This window comes from Spermophilus citellus (assembly GCF_964194105.1).
Source record: "Spermophilus citellus genome assembly, chromosome: 1".
In the NCBI taxonomy this organism is placed as follows: domain Eukaryota; kingdom Metazoa; phylum Chordata; class Mammalia; order Rodentia; family Sciuridae; genus Spermophilus; species Spermophilus citellus.
Genome location: NC_138182.1, coordinates 158,675,332 through 158,688,972, shown reverse-complemented (window position 1 = coordinate 158,688,972; position 13,641 = coordinate 158,675,332). Strand labels below are relative to the sequence as shown.

The 13,641-nt window shown below is 52.8% G+C and overlaps 3 protein-coding genes across 4 annotated transcripts; 2 read left to right on the top strand and 1 right to left on the bottom strand.

Moving 5' to 3' along the window:
• The first annotated feature begins 1,951 nt into the window (after positions 1-1,951).
• On the top strand, positions 1,952-6,728 carry MXD3 (MAX dimerization protein 3). Its single transcript, XM_081279534.1, has 6 exons — positions 1,952-2,138; positions 2,394-2,499; positions 3,164-3,193; positions 3,322-3,436; positions 5,584-5,758; positions 5,835-6,728. The coding sequence occupies exons 1-6, from the start codon at positions 2,069-2,071 to the stop codon at positions 5,948-5,950; spliced, it is 612 nt and encodes a 203-aa protein (XP_081135660.1). The 5' UTR covers positions 1,952-2,068; the 3' UTR covers positions 5,951-6,728.
• Positions 6,729-6,874: 146 nt separating this feature from the next.
• PRELID1 (PRELI domain containing 1) lies at positions 6,875-10,147 on the bottom strand. The gene is made up of 5 exons (XM_081279483.1): positions 9,885-10,147; positions 9,106-9,331; positions 7,561-7,674; positions 7,378-7,456; positions 6,875-7,125 (listed from the first exon to the last, which is right to left on the bottom strand). The coding sequence occupies exons 1-5, from the start codon at positions 9,974-9,976 to the stop codon at positions 6,974-6,976; spliced, it is 663 nt and encodes a 220-aa protein (XP_081135609.1). The 5' UTR covers positions 9,977-10,147; the 3' UTR covers positions 6,875-6,973.
• Positions 10,148-10,234: 87 nt separating this feature from the next.
• Positions 10,235-13,470, top strand: RAB24 (RAB24, member RAS oncogene family). Of its 2 annotated transcripts, none has more exons than XM_081279496.1 (8): positions 10,235-10,713; positions 10,797-10,865; positions 11,094-11,172; positions 11,276-11,343; positions 11,427-11,526; positions 11,741-11,791; positions 11,929-11,991; positions 13,391-13,470. In XM_081279496.1, exons 1-8 carry the CDS (start codon positions 10,597-10,599, stop codon positions 13,399-13,401), a joined length of 558 nt encoding a protein of 185 aa, XP_081135622.1. In that variant the 5' UTR covers positions 10,235-10,596; the 3' UTR covers positions 13,402-13,470. The 2 variants fall into 2 exon arrangements, with proteins under 2 accessions (XP_081135622.1, XP_081135621.1); XM_081279495.1 differs by having other exon boundaries at positions 10,236-10,713; positions 12,105-13,470.
• The last annotated feature ends 171 nt before the right edge of the window (positions 13,471-13,641 follow it).

Here is a 13,641-nt window from a genome sequence, read left to right as displayed (position 1 = left end):
TGTCTTTAGTGAAATAAAACTGGTAACTCATTCACAAGCCTTGTGACTGCTTTCTTCAGATATGACTGATTGCAGACACAGGTTTAAGAACCCATCAACCCTCTCTAGGCACAATCAGCCTATCCAAGTGTTGGCCTGCGCCACATTCTTTGCTCTGTGTAGCCACACCGGCCTTGTCTCAGTCTGCCAACTGCCACATTCTTTTCAGCCTTTTGCACACACTCTTCTGTCTGGTATTCTCTTTCATCCCTCCTGTATACAGATAACACCTATTCTTTCATTTCTCCAGGAAAACCTTCTCTAACCTCCTGGATTAGGTCAAAAGTGCTCCGTAGGCATGCCTCCAGCATTGTCTTTTCCTGAGAAGACCTGTTTAAGTTGGAACCCTGCCTTTATGAGTAAATTGGTCTCTCTCCCTGTCAAGTCTATGAACTCTACAAAAGTCCACTGTTGGGTTCTCCCAACCACTGTGCCACCCCAGGACAGTGCCTGGTGTCATTTAACCACTCAGCAAATATTTGAGAGTGAATGGACCATGGATGTGTAGATGGATGGTCCCAGGCAGCAGTTCTTGACTTGAGCAATTGGAGATTCCTGGTAGTGATTCTAGAGAACCTCCAAGAAACTGAGGCTTGACTCACAGGTGCCTGTGTTTACCTAGGGATATGTCTTTTTGGAGTAATTACCCTCCTCCTTTTCTGTTTGCTCATGCTTCACAGTAATGCCCCACCCTGTTTAGAGCTGCTCTCACCTTCCTGTCCCATAGGTGTGGCTACATCTGAGCTGGTAGTGGCCTAAGAGGCACAGCAAAAACTTTCCAGAAGGGTTCATAAGCCCTGAGGATGCATATGCCTATATTCTCAGCCTATATTCCCAGATACTCAGGAGGCTGAGGCAGGAGAATGGCAAATTTGAGGTCAGCCTTGGCAATTTAGCAAGATCCAGGCGATGGATGGGGACATAGTTGACGACTGGTAGAGCGCTTGCCTATCACTTTCCAGACCACACCGAAGGGGTGGGGGAGGGCTCATGGACTCTGAGAAAGGCAACCAGAGAGGAAGAAGTGGTCTTAGAAAGCGGTGGCTGCTTCATATTTGGCACTGTATAGGCATTGGCTCTGATCCTCCACAACCTCTGTTGCAGGGCATTCGTGTAAAACAGAACCCAGGGTTCCCTAAAAAGCCAGACGGCATGTTTCCAGGATATGACCTGGCTTGGGAAGCTTTCATCCTCCTGACTTTTCGTGGCAACATAGCTTCCCTGCAGTCGAGGTGGGGGAACCTGGAGATTATTCCCATTCGACACGATAGGAAGCTGAGGCCCCACCGGGCCCAGGGGGGCCAGACCGCAGGCAGGCGTAGGAACAGTTAACCAAGCACAGGAGCCGGGTTCGCCCCGCCTCCGCCAGCGCCTGCGCATCGCCGCCTTGTTGCTGCTCAACCCCGCCCCATCGCCTGGGTTTTCAAATTTGAAACCTGCTTCTTTTCCCGCCCGAACGTGTAAACCAGCAGCGGGAGAGGGCGGGGCCACGCGACAGCCAATCGTGTCTCAGAGGCTCTCCGGTCCCACCCAGAAGATGACAACAGCAAGCCTAGGCCAGAAACAAGCGAATGGGCTAGCGGTTGCTGGCCGGCCCAGCCCCCGCGGCGCCCACGTGCAGCGCCAGAGCCCGGGCCTCCTCGGGAGCGATTGGCCCTGCAGCACCGTATTCTGTGTGAAGGCTACCTCCATGGGGCTGGTAATGCCAAGGAACCGCGGGGTCTCTGAGATAAGAGAACAAGACGCAGGACCCTGGCCCAGGGGTCCACCCAAGGACCAGGACTGGAGCCGGCGCCAACTCCTGCCCCGCTAGCGTCCCTGGCCATTTGTGGGCGGGCGGCTTCGCAGAGGGTGGGAGTTTTTCCAAGGAGGCGGTCCCAATGACTGGGCGTTCCCAAGGGCGGGGCATCCTGGGGGCGGGGCCGAGCGCCTGTGTTTGTTGCCCTGTGTCAGTTACATTGTAACAAAAGTGGTGGGGCCGCAGCTCTGGCCAGCACCCTAGGCCCGCCCGCCATCAGCTGTCGCCGACATGGAACCTGTGGCTAGCAACATCCAGGTCCTGCTGCAGGCGGCTGAGTTCCTGGAGCGCCGTGAGAGAGGTGAGGAAGAACTCTGGGCTAGACTCCTGAAGGAGACTTCACTGACATGGGCCTGGACGACTTGGCATGCAACTTGAACGATGCACGGCAATTAGGGCAATAATCCACCCTCAACTCAGAGGAGTTCGCGGGCGGTCGGGTAGGGAAGGGTTGGGGAGATGGTCTCGGCGCCAGAAGCCCTTCCTTGACCCTGATATGCCAGGGACCCCTTCCAGTCCTAGCTTGACACGGGCGGGCTCTGCCTCTTTCTGGCAGAGGCAGAGCATGGCTACGCGTCCCTGTGCCCGCATCGCAGTCCGGGCCCCATCCACAGGAGGAGGAAGCAACACCCGCAAGCTCCCGGAGCTCTGGACAGTGGGCGGTAAGGAGGGTGCAGGCGTCGGGGGTGGTGTAGGGAGGGTGGATGGGCACTGTCCTTCTTCGGTCTTTCCTCTGCTCATTTTCTCGTTTGCATCTTATAGATTAGGTACCCCGGATCCGGGAAGCATTCAAAGCTCTCCTGCCATCTGTCCCCTCCCCATACACCTTTTTGTGAATTCAAGGACTACTTCAGGACCTCTGATGTGACAGGAACTGTGAACAAGACAGTTCTGGGTCCTGTTTCCACTCACACATCAAACCACTCTCTTCTCCACAGGCTTATTTCTTTACTGTTGTACTTCAACACTCTGCATACACTGCTTTGTCCAGTTGGAATGCCTTTCCCTCCATTGCCCTGTGTGGGAAACTCTGTTTTGTGCTCAGTTCACCTGTCATCTCTGTCCAGGAAACCTTTCTTGCCAGGCTGGCAGGAGAGCCTCATTTGGACAACCACCTGGCAGGCCTCTCACAGCATTTGTCTGTGTATCTCTGATTGCTCTCACCCCTACCTGGGGGCTCTGGTGCCCAAGACCAGACCAAGGTCCCCACAAGAGGGTTGACTGAGGCAGACATTTGTAGTAGATTTTTGAGTCACAGGGGGCTCTGGGCTAAGGATGTGGGCTGTAGTTGACAGCCCCTCACCTCATCCTCCTTGGCATTGACAGGTCTGTGCACAACGAGCTGGAGAAGCGTAGGTGAGTCCCACCCCAGTCCTGACAGCACCAGGTCCCAGGAACCACCTCTGTCTGGCCTTGCCTTCCCTGCTGTCCTTCTGGCTGGTGAGGTGGGGCTGGCACTGCCCTCCAGACCCCTTCCCCCACAGGAGGGCCCAGCTGAAGCGATGCCTGGAGCAGCTGAAGCAGCAGATGCCCCTGGGAACTGACTGTGCCAGATACACCACATTGAACCTGCTGCGTAGAGCCAGAATGCACATTCAGGTAAGTGGAGGGGGGCACCCTGTGTCCCCAGGTGTGACATGGGAGGCCTGGGTGGAACTAGGGAAAAGGGCCAAACATAGTCCAACTATGTGACTGGGGACAGTTCTCTGTGCTTTTAGTTTTCTAATCTATTAAATGGGAAGGAAAACAAAAAAATAGTTCAGAGGGTTGTTCTGAGGCTTCAGTGAATTCACCCTGTAAATGTTCATTGTTGATACAGCTATTACTACTTAGATCCCAGCCTGGAGACCTTGAGCAAGTCACTTGGCTTGTGTCTGGACTTCTGCTTCCTCCTCTGGTGGGGAGGGAATTGCTGTTGAAAAAATTTCTATGATAAATCATATGTAATGGTCCCTTACATTGCAGAGGGTTGGTTTCCACTCTCCCCTGTTCCTATCCTTCAAGACCTGCTGTTCATCTATTCAAATGCCACCCTATGAGGCATCCACTCCAGAATTCAGAAGGGAGAAGGGATTAAGGGAGCTAATCATTGGGCTTCCTAGGGCCCTTGCTACTGCCTGGGCTGAGCTGCCCGCCCCCTAGTGGACAGGAGTTAGTGTGCAGGTGCCAAGGCCCAAGCAGCCCCAGGGATGCCCATATTAGAAGCAGCCTTGGAAACAATAGGGGATTTTTCCTGTCCTAGCTCTTTTGACAGGCGAAGAGAAGGAGGCACAGCAAAGTTCTGTGCTGAGGAAAGACAGATCCAGGCCCAGGCCCCCTCATTTGCATTCTTTCCTTCAACAGATATTTATTGAGCATCAGCTGTGCCAGGCCCTATTGTAGGCACTGGACACTGTGGCAGACAGATCCAAGTGCCATCCAGCAAATAAATCCCAGATGTAAGAAGTATTCACACTGCCCCATAAGTGCCTGTTATCACCTTCACTGTGGCTGAGTAATACTTTGGTTGGCTAATGGGTCCCCGTTTATCACATGGTGCTTTCCTGGCCTAGTTTCTTGGTAGATGATATGTCCATGGGCAGGTCCTAGGAATCATCCCATCCTTGAAGATTCATCACCCCTCTTCTGGACTGATTTATGCAAACCTCTTCATTGGCCTCCCTCTTTCCTATATGGCCTCTACCAGACTGTCTTTTTCTTTGCCTTAGAATGATCTTGGCCATACACAGATGTGCCCAGGCCCATCTCCAGCTGAAAACCTTGACAGGAATCCCAACAAAACAAAGCTTCAGTTCCTTATTTATTATGATTCTCAAGGCCCTCTCCAACCCAGGCCTTATCATGACTGCTTTTTTGGACTGGTCTCTCCCCGATCCCCCAAAGAAAAAGCCACACTTTCCATGCTTGCCAGGCTCCTCTGCCATGGTGTCTCCCTACCCCCATCTTTGGGTAGCTCCTACTCATCCTTCTATACCCTGTCCCTTATTGGTTTTTTTTTTTGTTTTAGTTGCCAATGGGTTTTTCACTTTATTTGTTTATTCATATGTGGTGCTGAGGATCGACCCCAGGGCCTCACACATGCTAGGCAAGTGCTCTACCACTGAGCCATAGCCCCAGTCCATCTCCCCTTATTGTGAAATGACTAAATCCAGTCCTCTGCCCACCGAGGATTGGGTCCTTGGACTTCCAGATTCTGAACATTAGGGCTGACAAAACTCATGTAGGGATGAGGGGAGGAGGTTAATGCTGGAGCCTTAGGGCCCCAGGAGGATCCTGACCAGGAATTGCAAACTGAGAGCCTTTGTTTAGTCTGAAGTTTTCTCATAATTTAAATTAGTTGGCAACATTTCAAAGGGCATCTGACATGAAAAATCTGGCTTTCCAGCTTCTCTTAAAGAAATGGGGAGATCTGGCAGTGCTGGGCCTGTTGCCATGTGGCAGCAATGGGCTGGAACCTGGAGGTGGCTGCCTCCTCGAGTGAATGTGCACTTGCCAGCCCACAAGTGTGTTTGGGATTAGCGTGTCTCCCACGCCATGCCCATCTAGACCAGAGCACAGATGGGTGACACACAGGAGAGAGCTGCTTTCTGAGGACATTCAACAACCCTCTGGGGCCCAGGTTTATGTGCCTGCCTGTTTGGAGTAGGGAGAGGTACATGTGGCTGTAGCCCACTGCCAAGTGGCACATGGGCAAAGTTCACGTTTTGGGATGCTGACCCCAGCCCCTGCTCCTACCATCTCTACAGAAGCTAGAGGAACAGGAGCTGAGGGCTCGGCGGCTCAAGGAGAAGCTGCGCAGCAAACAGCGGAGCCTGCAGAGGCAGCTGGAGCAGCTCCGGGGGCTGCCAGTAGGTGAGAGGTTGCGAGCGGATAGCCTGGACTCTTCAGGCCTCTCTTCTGAGCGCTCGGACTCGGACCAAGGTGAGTGGCTTGAAGTCTAGGGGCCCTGGGCAGTGTGGGTGGGCCAGGGCTTTTGACTGGAACCCTCCTTGTGCAGAGGAGCTGGAGGTGGATGTGGAGAGCCTGGTGTTTGGGGGTGAGGCCGAGCTGCTGCGGGGCTTCAGTGCCGGCCAGGAGCACAGCTACTCGCACAGCACCTGTGACTGGCTATGATGCTCACTACTCTGATTGCCTTCTACTCACACTGGGCTGAGCCCACCAGGCAGCCCAGAGGGCTGCTCAGAGGCATCAGTTGGAATGGACTAAAAGGACACTCGTGTGGGAACAGGTACTCCCCGTAACCTGCTACTGGCTGCCAGGCAGTCCCCACCGGTTGGGAGGAGGCACCCAGACCACCCCCAGAGCTCTGCAGGGCAGGCAGCTTGGGCCTGGGCTGCCTTTCCAGGCGTTTTTGTAGCACTTGGCTCTGCTGCTCCAGCAGGGGCAGGAAGCCTCTTGGACCCTCTTATTCCTGAATAAGGCCTCTGGCCTTTGCCCTACATATACTGTACAGTATTTTCATTAAAAGCATCTTTCATAATTTCCCGTCCATGGTCTTGCCTGATAAAAATGGAGGAAGTCACAACCACAACTAGAAAAGAGGAAATAAGATCAGCAGCTGCCACCACCATCCTGAGTGGTGCACTTGATCCTCACAACCTGGAGGCTGTCCTGTCTGGGCTTTAAGGGTGGTAGGACTGAGGCCTGGTGGTGTGACTTGCCTGAGTTCCAAAGCCAGGAAACAGTGGAGTTAAGATCCATACTAATTAAAGCTTTCTGACTCCAGAGCTGGGGCTGATTGAATTCAACATATATTTATTGAGTGCCTATTATGTGCTAGATATTTTTCCAGGTATTTGGGACACATCAGAACAAAACAAAGAGCCCTGCCCTCTTGGAGCTTACAGTCTATTGTTTATCAATACCCCCCCTGCATACTGCCTGTGACCTTGAGCAAGTCCCCATACCTCTGCCCCTCTTTGTGCCTGTCATCAGCTGCCCAATGGGAGAATAAGCAGGCTGGGCTCAGATATGTGCCTGGTACTGCAGATGCTGAACAGGACACCTGCCCCAACCCACCACCCAGACAGCAGAGAGGGCTAGAAGTTGATTTTTAATAATCAAGTACAATGAAAGGGTGCGGAGGGAGCCCACAGCCGGCTGGTGGGCTGTGGCAGTGGCAGGGGCCCAGCCTGGCTACACAAATTGCTGCTGCTGCTGCTGCTGCTGCTTGGTGGCAGCCTTGCTGGCAAGGTCCTTGGCTTTCTCTGTAGCTGCCAGTGCTGTCTCCTTTGCCTTCTCCTTGGCTTCCTTGGCTGTCTCAACAAGTGTTTTGGAAGGGGCCTCACCTAGAATAAAGGGCAGGAGGCTAGCTTCATATAGTGCCGAGAGGCCCCACCTAATTACATTCCCCAGCCATGCCAGTTGCCTAGTAGAGGCCTGACCCCTTTGGAAAGGTGACATTTGCTACCTGGTATATATTAAGTCCCAGGCTCAGAGCAGGGTAATGACTGGTCCAGGGTCTATGAAAGTCAGGCTGAGCTAGGATCTGACCCAGCCTCTCCTGATGAGCTCCCCCCAACAGCACCCAGAATTCTTACCTTGCAACTTGGCCAAGATGTATTCAAAACCCTTCATAGTCTTGGTCACATTGCTTTTGAACCGGGCGAGACCAAATTCCTGGCAAAAGATTGAGGTGGGAAGGACTGGTAACTGGCCACTAACTTCTGCCCAGCCTCCATGCCAACAGCCTCAGGCCCTAGAAACCCCACAACATTGCTTACCTGGACAGCTCTAGAGACACCAAATAAACTAGAGGAGACCCAGGCTTCCCGGCGGATTTCGGTCCAGCCACTGTTGTCAGAGTTCACACGGTAAACACATCGTTCCTCCACCACCTGTGTGGAAAGGTAGGCCACCCACATTGCAGGGACATCTTTTGCTTTACCAACCTACAAACAGACTTGATCCCCCACTTCTTTGTTATATTATTGCCCAGGTTGGCCCTGAACTCTTAGGCTCCAGTGATCCTCCCACTTTAGCCTCTTGAATAGCTGGAACTAAAAGCACGTGCCACCACACTTAGCTGAAGCCCTGCCTCTTTTCACAAAAAGAAACCATGAAATGAAAATCCATTCCTTCCTGTTACTGCATCCCCAACACCATTTTACCCTGTAAACTCCTTTCCTGACCCTTAAAAACACTAGAAGGCATGAGGTCTCTTAGGAAAGGCAGAGGGCTTTCTATCCTGGGACCCTGGACTATTTGGGGCCTTTATATCTAGGTACATGTGCTGTTTTTAACTCAAACTTCCACCCACTGCAGTTCTTGAGCTTTCTGACAGTCCAAATACAAATAGATGTCTGATAGTCATCACAGCTTTCATTAACAGAAAGGAAAAAGTGGATTGCTACTTCCAGAATAATACTTAATGACACTTTTCATGAATGGATTGCTGTTTTTGCTGTTTTGGTCATTACCAAGTAGCACCCTCATCCTGTCATGTGAGATGACTTGCACTGGGCAGAGGAAGGTAGTCACTCACTTTGTGACACTGTAGGACACGTCCCTTCTCTGAACCTTTCATCTTGGCATAAATGAGTAATATGTACCTCTCAAGGGTATCATGAAAGTAAGCCGAGAAGAATAATTTTCTGAAAGTTTGCAGGGTATTCACATGTGAAAAGATGCAGTGGAATGGTTCCTTTAACCATAACTATGGGTTTTCAAGCTTTTATTTATTTATTTTATTTTATTTTATTTTTTGTAATTGTAGATGGATAGAATGCCTTTATTTTATGTTTATTTTTATGTGGTGCTGAGGCTTGAATCCAGTGCCTCACGTATGCTAGGCAAGCGCTCTGCCACTGAGCTACAGTCCCAGCCCCGTTTTCAAGCTTTTAAAGGGGTATGTGGAACTCCATTGCCCCAAATCTCAGGCAGAGATCCCTTTATGAGAGATAAATGTGGAATGTCTCCAGTCAAAGCGAGGTAAAGGGCTTAGAATGTCAACTGCTGAAGCACATCCAGGGCACCTTTGGGCTTAATGGACTCTATGTGAAAACTGCTACCTTCCTCCCTCAGCATCACTTCTGTGGGCCCAACCGGAGTGTGTGTCACACATGACATGTTTGTGTTTAGTACCTACAACAACTCTGTAAAATGAGCACCCCCCCTCCATGAACGAGTCAAAGGACAGGTCCAGAGAGGCTGACCAGCTGAAATAAAGAGATAATCTGAGGTTGTACCCTGTAGCCATTGCTCCACAGTAACCCAATCATGCCCCAGTCTCTCATGACTCTAGCCATGTACATGAGGAGCAGTCTCACCATGAGCCGGGCATGGTTGATGTTCCAGGTGAAGGTGGTCATGGTCTGATTCTGTGGGTCCACAACAGAGTCCTCCAGGATGTACACCGAGTGAGCAACATTGGCAGGAAACAGTCGCTCTGCCCAGCGGGGCATCCTGTTGGTCTTGGTCAGGAGTCTTCGGGACAGGAGCTTCTGGTCAGGGGTCACCTCCCGGTGTACTATGTCTTCCGTTAAGACATGTTTGCTGCAGGTGTCAGTGAAGGGTGACCCTTAGAAAACTGCCCCCCCAACAGACCGTCTATTGGGGTTCCTGTTGGGAGCCTCTCTCCTTATCTTCCTGCAATCTTGCAGAGTGATTTGTGCTGTAATTCAGAACTAAAAGTACCTTGAACCTATCCTAGGGCAAATTCCAACTCCCGCCTCCTCCCTGAGGTGAATTCCTGGGCCTTGCAACGGGGGTGGCTTCAGGTCTGGCAAATGCCCGGATTTCCAACCCAAGTTCTCTCCCAACTACTGTGCCGCCGCCTGTTCCTAGCCTCAGCACCTTAAGAAAGAACCTCAGACTACGGCCTCAAGTAAATCATCACCCAGGACCAGCCTTCTTCCAGGATCTTGCAGGCGCGGCCTGGCCGCTTCCCCGATAAGGTCTCCTCCGTACCCTAAGGACCGCCACGGTTCCGCAGATCCCTCATGTCAAGACTCTAGTCTTTCCTGGTCCCATTACTGAGGGGCTGCCCATACTTCGATCTCCAAATAGCAAGGCGAGAAGGAGGTCTGCTTTTCCCTGGCTCACGTACCTATAGGGATTCGGGTACCGCTGCCAGAAGGCAGCGAACACTTGGTCCCAGGAACTTCGGAGCACGCTCTGGCCCAGGAAATACTTCACCATCGTCCCGGCCGGGGCGGGCTCAGCACCCGCGCAGCATCAGGGGTGCAGAGCCCGGGGGGCACGCGGAGGCCGGGCCGGGGCTCGGCGCACGCCCGCCAGGCTCGCAAGTCAGTCACCACTGCGCCGCACCCAAATCGCCGCTGCTGCCGCCATGAGGGATTGTACAGCCGCGCACCACTTCCGGCGCCACCGCTCAGTCTCGCTGCTTCCGGTCCGTGCCACGTGACCTGGCGACCCCGCCCCCTCCCGCCCCTCCCGCGGGAGACGCGGTGCTGCGGATTGGAACAGGGTTGTGGGAGACCCCAAGTTCGGCTGTGAATCTGGGCGGAATTGAAGCCTGGGCAGCAGTGCAGCCTAAGCCGCTCGGGCAGGCGAGCAAGCGAGCGGGAGGGCTAAGGAGTGACGAGCGACGAGCTGCACCGCGGCGTGCGGCGCCGTGGAGGGCGCTGCCCGCGCGCTCCCAGGCCGCCACGGCTCTGGGGTGTCTTGGAGGAACACTCGGCGCCCGGGGCCGGTTTGGCCGGGCCATTCAGGGGCGCTGTCGAGGTGCGAGGCGCTTGGGGTCGGGGTCTGAGGCTGGGCGGAGCGGACCCTTACGTGGGTGAGGCTGCCCGGGGAGCATGAGCGGGCAGCGCGTGGACGTCAAGGTGGTGATGTTGGGCAAGGAATACGTGGGCAAGACAAGCTTGGTGGAACGATACGTGCACGACCGCTTCCTGGTGGGGCCCTATCAGAACGTGAGTGCAACCCTCCCAGCCCGGCACGAGTAGGAGGCAGCCAACCTGCACCTGCGGCCCTGATCTCTTCCCCTTAATTGCAGACCATCGGGGCTGCATTCGTGGCCAAAGTGATGTCGGTTGGAGACCGGACGGTGACTTTGGGTATTTGGGTAAGTCCTATGGACATCTGCTATTGGGGAAAACCACTGCTGAGGCGGCCTGGGTCCTGATCTATCACTGGCTAGCTGGAGGCCTCGTAGAGGCCATTTCTTTTCTCCAGACCCCAATTTCCTCACCTAGAAAATGGGGATCTGGAGGACACAGGCTTAGTTTTCAATCTTGGGAAGTAGCCCAGTTAAGTAACTCCGGCCAGGGCTGGGCCTTCCTCTGCCTTTCAGGACACAGCAGGCTCTGAGCGCTATGAGGCCATGAGCAGAATCTACTATCGCGGGGCTAAGGCTGCCATCGTCTGCTACGGTATGGGGGTTCTGGGCTCTTCTTTATGCAAGGGTTGGATGACAGGCTGGCCTCAGAACAGCCCTTGATCCGTGCTTGTGTTTCCTGCATGCTCCATACCAAGACCTCACTGACAGCAGCAGTTTTGAAAGAGCAAAGTTCTGGGTGAAAGAGCTGCGCAGCCTAGAGGAGGTATGTGGCCAGACCTCACCAAAAGACCAGGGGCTGAGACTCTTTGTCTGTGGGAGTGATCCTGGTTTTGTCTTCTGCTCCAGGGCTGTCAAATCTACCTGTGTGGCACCAAGAGTGACCTGCTGGAGGAAGACCGGCGCCGCCGCCGTGTGGACTTCCATGATGTCCAGGACTACGCAGACAGTAGCTGCTCCTCAGCCCTTGGGGTCGGGGTGGGGGGCTGTTTTTGTGGGTTATAGGGAACAGGGACCTTGTCTACCTTGGCAAGGTGCAGTAGGAGGGCTTTTTGTCTTCCTCGAACCTGTGGAGTCTAGGAGACACCATGAACTGCTAGCCTTCTCCTTGTTTATGTTGACCTAATTCTCAGGTGCGAACCCTTAGTCATTTCTCCTTGCAGATATCAAAGCCCAGCTCTTTGAAACATCCAGCAAGACAGGTCAGAGTGTGGGTGAGTGCTGTCCTGGGGCCTCCAGAAGAATAGGATGGTTTACCAGAGGAAGCAGGATAGAACCCAGAGGGCTGGGTCACTGGGAGATCCCAGGGATGCTGGCATCAAGCCCTCACCAATCATCATTTTCCTGCCAGACGAGCTCTTCCAGAAAGTGGCAGAGGATTACGTCAGTGTGGCAGCCTTCCAGGTGATGACAGGTGTGTGCTTTCCCAGCCTTTATGGAGACTTCCTCTAGGGCTCTATCCCTCTTCTTGAGTTGCGGGATCCCCCCACCACAATGGTGCTGAAATGCCACCTCTCTCTTTGGCAGAGGACAAGGGCGTGGATCTGGGCCAGAAGGCAAATCCCTACTTCTACAGCTGTTGTCATCATTGAGTCACCACTCAGCTGGCCTGGGGGAATAAAAGGAATTCCCTAGAGGCCCTAGACCCAGCTCTTGTAAGGGCTTGGGTGGTCCAATGTCTTAGCTACCCTTGGTCCCCATGGCAGCAGAGGTGGCACCTGCCTGTGCTGGCCCATGGAATGGAGGCAGCATTGGGCTGACTGTGGGCATAAGAGGGCTAAGGGCTGACTTGGATCCCAGACTTCAGCCCTGGACAGCACTTGTGTCTACAGATATATTTTAAGTGGCTTCTGATCTGTAAATAAAATCAATGCACTGTGAATCACACTCAGCCCTTTTCCCTGCTGTGTGGACTGGGTGTCAAGACACCTAGTTCCTTCTGGTGCCACCTGGCTGGCCTCACTTCCTGATAAGGCTCCTCCAAATTCTTATTTTCCTTGAGAAACCAAGTAACTTTTGCCCAGGGTTTTCACTGAGCTATTGGAGCTCCCTTTACCCTTTTGTACTGGGGACTGAACTCAGGGCTTTGTGCGTGGTAGGCAAGGGCTCTACCAATAAGCTGTGTCCCCAGCTCTTTCCTTTTGTTGGGGCAAACAAGGTTAGAGGCGGGGGATGGGTCATGCAAAGCTCACAGTTCTTTCTGGGTGCCAAGAGGAACAAAGATAGCACTTAAGTTGTGTCCAGAGAAGGGTCAGACACTCTTCCCTCAAGATAGAGGCTACCTCTGCTGCATCTGTCACGTCTGGGTGTGGGGGTTAGGCTTATGACTCAGATCCCGGGTTTCCCAATGACACCCTACAGTGTGATTTACTGGTAGGAAAAATAATGGTCTGAAAGACAGAAAGGTTTTATGGATCCAGATTCAGATCTAATTCAGCTGCTAGTGCAGAAAAGCAACTTAATTCTTCAGTTTGAGCTTTTCATCTGTAAAATGAAATGACTGCTACCTCAACATTGTGACAATCCTAGGAGTATTCTAGTACTGAACGTTTCCCAACTCTTTCCCTGAAGGTTTTCGTGGAAGAACAGGGAATTTAGGGCTAGGGAAGGAGAGGCAAACTCCCAAAGGTTCCCAAAGTATTGGGTTTTGGAGGTCCAAATATTTCTGAAGTGTCAGGTATTAGTGTAAACAGGGCTGACACTTCCTGTTCAAACAGGAGGCGTGTACTGTGGCCTGTTATGGTATTGGAGGGGAGAGAGTGTAGGGGCTTTGCCTTCCAGCTCACTCTTTGCCCTTGCTTTCCTGCCTTTAGGCCTTGGCTGAGACCTTGCAGTGCCCAATACCTGTCTCTGAAGAGTTTATAATTAACATGATCAAACTCATACTCAGAAAGTGCTTTCGTTTCACTTCTCTTTTTAAAACCAATTCCTCAAAATACCCTTCCTTCTTGAGTGATGGAGACTTCCTGTTGAGGGGACTGAAACTGATACCAGACACTCCCAACAAAAGGGAAAGATGCTTTAAATCAAGCATGAAGTGCCTGGAGGAAGGGCTCCCCTCTGC

Bases quoted from the DNA above. Each gene is read 5' to 3' on its own strand.
- MXD3 (XM_081279534.1), top strand. From the start codon at position 2,069: ATGGAACCTGTGGCTAGCAACATCCAGGTCCTGCTGCAGGCGGCTGAG. The intron at 2,500-3,163 runs GTAAGGAGGGTG...TGGCATTGACAG, and splicing joins GGAGCTCTGGACAGTGGGCG to GTCTGTGCACAACGAGCTGG. The intron at 5,759-5,834 runs GTGAGTGGCTTG...CTCCTTGTGCAG, and splicing joins GCGCTCGGACTCGGACCAAG to AGGAGCTGGAGGTGGATGTG.
- PRELID1 (XM_081279483.1), bottom strand. From the start codon at position 9,976: ATGGTGAAGTATTTCCTGGGCCAGAGCGTGCTCCGAAGTTCCTGGGAC. The intron at 9,332-9,884 runs GTACGTGAGCCA...TGACACCTGCAG, and splicing joins CGGTACCCGAATCCCTATAG to CAAACATGTCTTAACGGAAG. The intron at 7,457-7,560 runs GTAAGCAATGTT...ATCTTTTGCCAG, and splicing joins GTGTCTCTAGAGCTGTCCAG to GAATTTGGTCTCGCCCGGTT.
- RAB24 (XM_081279495.1), top strand. From the start codon at position 10,597: ATGAGCGGGCAGCGCGTGGACGTCAAGGTGGTGATGTTGGGCAAGGAA. The intron at 11,173-11,275 runs GTATGGGGGTTC...CTCCATACCAAG, and splicing joins GGCTGCCATCGTCTGCTACG to ACCTCACTGACAGCAGCAGT. The intron at 11,344-11,426 runs GTATGTGGCCAG...CTTCTGCTCCAG, and splicing joins AGCTGCGCAGCCTAGAGGAG to GGCTGTCAAATCTACCTGTG.